This window comes from Bombus terrestris, unplaced genomic scaffold (genome assembly GCF_910591885.1).
Source record: "Bombus terrestris unplaced genomic scaffold, iyBomTerr1.2, whole genome shotgun sequence".
NCBI lineage: Eukaryota > Metazoa > Arthropoda > Insecta > Hymenoptera > Apidae > Bombus > Bombus terrestris.
The window spans coordinates 6400331-6405916 of NW_025963552.1; the positions used below are offsets into that span (position 1 = coordinate 6400331).

Below are 5586 nucleotides of genomic sequence, written 5' to 3' on the forward strand. Positions count from 1 at the left end.
ATGTTTAGTTTGGAGCGTCGGCCCGTGAGCCAATAGAATTTTCTTAGTTTTTCCTTTAATTGCTTTGATTTCTCTGAGATATGTTTTTTTCCAAGTTAGCCTCCTGTCCAGGGTCATGCCCAGGTATTTTACGGAGTCCTTGCTTGGGATTATTGTGTTGTTAATGATGACCTGGGGACAGGTTTGTTTTCGGAGCGTGAAGGTTACATGAGAGGATTTTTTTTCGTTTATTTTGAAGCCCCATTTTTGGAACCACTTTTCCATTAGGCCATTAGGTGTATTCTCGATGATAGTTGAACTGATTGTTACTATCACGGGGGAATGGTCAGAGGAGAGATCAGCCGAGGAATTGATTTGGACGTGTCTTGACGAGATATTTTTAGTTATGAGGAAATCAAGGAGATCGGGTATTTTGTTTGTGTCGGTGGGCCAGTGTGTGGGTTCGTATGTGGTAAGGTAGTTGAGATTGTTGGTTATTATGCTGTTGAGGAGGTTTTTGCCTCTTACTGTAACCAGTCTGCTGCCCCATTGGGTGTGTTTGGCGTTGTAGTCTCCTCCGGCTATGAATCTATTGCCCAGGATGTCCAGGAAGTTGTCGAAGTCTTCTTTGGCGATGGAGTGTCTGGGAGGGCAGTATACAGCTGAAGTGGTGATTGTACCATGACAGTCTTCTATTGCTACGTTTGTTGCTTGGAGGTAGTCTTTCTGGAATGGTGGAAGTTCGTAGTGCTTGATGTTTGATTTGATTATGATTCCGGTGCCGCCGTGGGCCTTTCCGCTGGGGTGTTGGGTGTGGTAGAAGTTGTAGCCGTGTATTTTGAGGTAGTTTTTGTCGGTGAAGTGGGTTTCGGATATGAGCATTACATCGATTTGCTGTTGTTTTAAGAATAGTTCTAGTTCAAATTTGTGCTGAGCTAGACCGTTGGCGTTCCACAGAGCTATTCGCATTGGTTTTATTTTGCTTCTGTGCGTATGAATTTGTCCATGAAGAGTGTGAGTAGTGACAGCAAGTTGTTAATTTGCTCAGTTTGCTTCTCGATAAGTTTTTCGAGTCTGGTAAAGTTGTCTGTGTTTTGTGGGGTGGGAATTCTATTTTCTGTGTGTACACTGTGTGTTTTCGAGTTGTTTACGTTTCCTTGCGTTGCCTGCGCATAGGATACTGTTGGTGTGGTGAGTTTTTGGGGTTTAGGTTCTTGTATGGTTATGTCCTTGGGTCTCAGTTTTGGATACTTTATATTATGTAGTGTTTTGTAGGCTGAGCATCCTTTGTAGTTCGTAGGATGCTCTCCTTGACAGTGGATACACTTGGCGGGGATTTCCGGGGATTTAGTGCATTGGTCAGTGGGGTGATTACCTGCACATTTTACGCACCGGAAGTTATGATTGCAGTATTTCTGCGTGTGGCCGTACCTTTGGCACCTTTTGCATTGTATTATTTCTTTCTTTACAAGAGGTGGCTCGAACTTAACTATGGAGTTCATCAGCCGATTGATGTTGTAGATTTCTTTGTTGTTTGTTTTTTGTTTTAAGTCTATAAAAAATAAGGATAGTGGGTTTTTTGTGATTCTATGCCTAATGTTGCTGATGTTAGTTACTTCGTGGCCGTGATTTAACAGTTCGCACTTTAGTTCGTCTAGATCGACTGAGTGGTGGATGTTGCGTAGCACCACTCGAAATGGTCTTTCTTCTTTGAGCTGATATGTGTGGAATTTAGCGTTTAACGTTTTTAATAGCTTGGTTAACTTTCTATAGGCGTCTGGGTGGGTCGGCAGTATTTTCACGTGGTTGTTGTTAATCTTTAACTTGTAGTCCTCTTTGCTGATGTCTTTTTCGATAGTCTTAATCATTGACTGTATGTCGATTACGTCGTCAATGAATATCGGTGGGGGAGGGGGAATTCTTTGTGTATGGAGATTATTTACCTTTTCGATTGTAATCATGGAGTCTTCCGTGGACTCTAGTATTGAGAATCTATTGTAGGTGGTCACCTGGCTGGCTGGTGGTTTAGTTTGACTCTTGTTTACATTTGTCTTGGTTGGTTCGAGCTTTCGTTTTTTCGTGTGATGGTCGTTTATCAGGGTAGATGTGTTGCCCTCTTGCCACAGGGGAGGAAAAATGGCGGTGTTATAATTTAGCTCCGGGGAGCCTGTTGGGAATGATAGAGCCATCATCGAGCTAGTTAATTCAGTGTGAAAGAACTAGTCGAGAGGCTGTTAACCCCTGGCTAGGTTAGTTGGATTCGCTTTCGACAGATGGGCGTCACGTGGAGTTTTGTGAACTTCACAGGGCACTGGACACACGTCTGCACGTCTCGGCACTCAGCAGCAACTGGATGGTCACGTGCTGCTTTGTGGACTTTGCAGGGCACTGGACACACGTCTGCACGCCTCGGCACTCACGAACGAACTGAAACATGTACCATAACGCACGAATTATGATAAAAAAGAAACTGTCTTTCGAATAAAAGCAATCCGTTTGCCAGGTGCGCTTAAGGATGTACAGGACGTCGACGGAGCAAGTGTACGAAATACAGCCGCTGGAGGGTAACAGTTCCGCTCAACGTTACATTCAACAGCCGAAACAATGATTCTCTGAAATGCCTACTCCGTCGGTTTCGCCGACGTCTTCTCTCCGAAAGCGCGTCTCGGAACTGCCAAGAGCCGCGAGTGCATCCGTTTCCGGTGCTGCGGGCATTGTCTGCTCTAATACGGATCTGATATCGATCCTAAGCTCGTTAGCGTCTTCCGCGACGGAAATCAACCGATGCGGCGAGGAAGCGCCGAGTTCGCGGGACGATAGCAAATCAAACTGGCCCGGAAAAACGACCGAACAGAAAGGAAGTCGATGGAAGAGCTTCCGTTCCAACAGCTTCGACGTGTCGACATTGCACGGAGCTAAAAGTAAGCTTAGCGGATCCTCGAAAGCCGCTATTTCGACCTTTATGGCACCGTCGAATTGGTTCACGAAGAGACACCAGCCGATGTCGAAGAAGCCGGAAGATTTAGGAACGGCCAGTTTAAGTCTTAGGTTCGATAAATCGAAGGTAGTGAAGGCGGTGAAGAAAACGTTGGGTAAAAAGTCCCCTAATAGCGAGGTCGAACACAAAGTCGTATGGGACAACACTAGTGGAACCAAAGTGGACGTTCAGGTAATTGTATTTCTCGTTACGATATCGTTTCTTGTTTAAGAGCCATCGTAGGTGAAAGGAGGAATGAAAAAGAAAATCGTAAATCGTAAAATCTCTTCCAGAGAATGCACTTTATCGTAAAAATTAATAAATTCAACAACAACGTGAAATTAAATAATTGTTGTTTGATATTCTGTATTATCGATATAGGTGAAACGTGGAGAAGATAATTTGCAATCATTACGGACAATATCACAGTGACATTATTATCAATCGGTAATATTAAAGATAAAATTCATATGGGATGAAAACAGAGCGTCAAAAGTGGTTATTTTTCGATCTTCTTGCGAAGGGAAAATTCCTGCAAAATGTTTAAGAACGGCTCTCAACAAGGAATAAAAAAAGGTTATTACAGTTCCATTTTCGTGTTTGTTTTTTTTTCTACATGATCCATGTGAAATAATTCTTCAGATGCTCTGCTGGTAAATGAATCGACGTTTGTAATAGAGGAAATATGAAGTACAGCGAGATCGTTGTTGGCTATTGTTCTACACCGATATCGACAAAATAATTCTTCGACAACTCTATTGATAAATCAATTGTAGTTTGAAATCAAACGAATCTGAAGTACCATGAGTTTGTTGCTACGAGAACAATAGCCACCAACGATCTCGCAGTAATTCGGATTCGTTCGATTTTAAACTACAATTGTTTTACCGACAGAATCTCTGAATAATTATTTTGCTGGTAAATTCTGCTGGTATATCGATTAGAGTTTGGAATCGAGCAAATACGAAGTACAAGATGGCTATTGTTCTCACGTAGCAACAGTCTGATAGTATTTCAGATTCGCTTGATTTCAAACTTAGTTCCCTTGGTTTAATTACTGATTTATCAGCTGGATCAAAATTTAAAGAAAATGAAGATCAAGTGTAGCGCGTAAGTTTGACCTCTGCTTAATTTTTTTATCTCTACACTCTTCTTTTTCAACTTCCATGTCACATTTCGTATAAATGCTAATAATTCTTTCTTTTTTTTGATAAATTCTCTTAAACGTCGCACAAGAATTTTTCGTTCGCGAGGAGGTGCAAAAATGGCCACTTTTTGACTTAGGTCAAAATTTGCAAATTTGGGGTTAGCCCCAATTTAACCACACTTTTAATCCAACATGAATTTTATTTTAATATTGCTGATCTCTGATGGTGGATCTGCGATACTGTACTTAATGATTGTAAACTATCTTATCGACTTCTCATCTATATTAATAATATAGGAATATTAGGAATATTAAATAACAGTTAAATACTTAAATATATGTTATTTGATTTGTTTTAGAACGAAGCCCATTCTCTGGAGTGAAACTTTTAGTTTCTCTTTCTTACGCGATAAAGGAGAGGTGCAAGGATTTAAATATTTATAACATTATGACCTTTATTCTTTAAGCATGAAAATATTTTAAATACAAGCATATAAATATTATATATAAATATTTCTATTTACATATACATCAAGTAAATTTACATATATATTTTCATCTTGGTAAAAAGAACATGTAAGTTATCGTATTTACTATTACGTATTTTAACGCGAAATCTCGTTTCATAAAAATTTTCATTCAAATACGTAAACACATAATATTCATAAATTTATAAGAACAATTTTGTCCGTAGGTATTTGGTAGCGCAATTGAGAAGATGTTAACGGCGCAGAAGGGAAACGATACGGAGATACTGAGGGCTTCCGGGTCGAGCGGAAAGCCCTCGGTATCTCCGAACAAACCAATGTCAGGTAAAGTGACAAATTTGTTTTGGAATAGCAAGAACCAAAAGCAGACGGAATTCAGCGAACCGTCTCTCTGTTCTTCCCTAAAGGACCTATTCAAGAAGTAATGGGGAAGAACAAATGCTAATAAATGTTAAGTGTCTCTAGTTTAATTAACACTTCTTTATCTAAGAATTTCTTCCCTAAAAGACCTATTCATTATGTAATGTAGAAGCACAAATACTAATAAATGCTAAGTTTCTCTCGTTTAATTAACACTTATTTATTTAAGAATTTATTCAGAGATTAACACAACCTAATAGATGACTGACAATCCGGTGTAATTCAAATTAACGAGCTATACTTTCCTTGTACTTTCTTATTGCTGTACCTCTACAATATTCTTTTATCATATCTGTCGATTTTAATCTCACACAAATATCTAATAAATGTGTATACAGTAATTGACGAAAATATTAGATAGAAGATTTTTGCGAATATATATTATGTGTGTTAGTGTTTTTCTTCACTTCACTTCAATGTAACGAGACGTGTTTATCATGATTACACCGGTAAAAATTGAGACTAATTTGGAAATATATATATATATAATAATAATAAATAATTTGGAAACAAGAGGATCTAGAAGAGATTTATGTTACAAATAGATAGGAATCGCAAAGCCGCAAGAACGCACA

At 39.2% G+C, this 5586-nt stretch overlaps 2 protein-coding genes and 1 long non-coding RNA gene across 3 annotated transcripts in view; all 3 read left to right on the top strand.

Moving 5' to 3' along the window:
- Positions 1-5586, top strand: part of LOC100650186 — a 115342-nt gene that overhangs the window by 13601 nt on the left and 96155 nt on the right. The gene's annotated exons all lie outside the window — the stretch shown is intronic.
- On the top strand, positions 2402-3226 carry LOC125386999. Its single transcript, XM_048414177.1, has one exon. It carries the CDS (start codon positions 2597-2599, stop codon positions 3185-3187), a length of 591 nt encoding a protein of 196 aa, XP_048270134.1. The 5' UTR covers positions 2402-2596; the 3' UTR covers positions 3188-3226.
- On the top strand, positions 3792-5160 carry LOC125384659. The gene is made up of 3 exons (XR_007227604.1): positions 3792-4066; positions 4463-4679; positions 4798-5160. It is a non-coding gene; the product is annotated as an uncharacterized LOC125384659 (long non-coding RNA).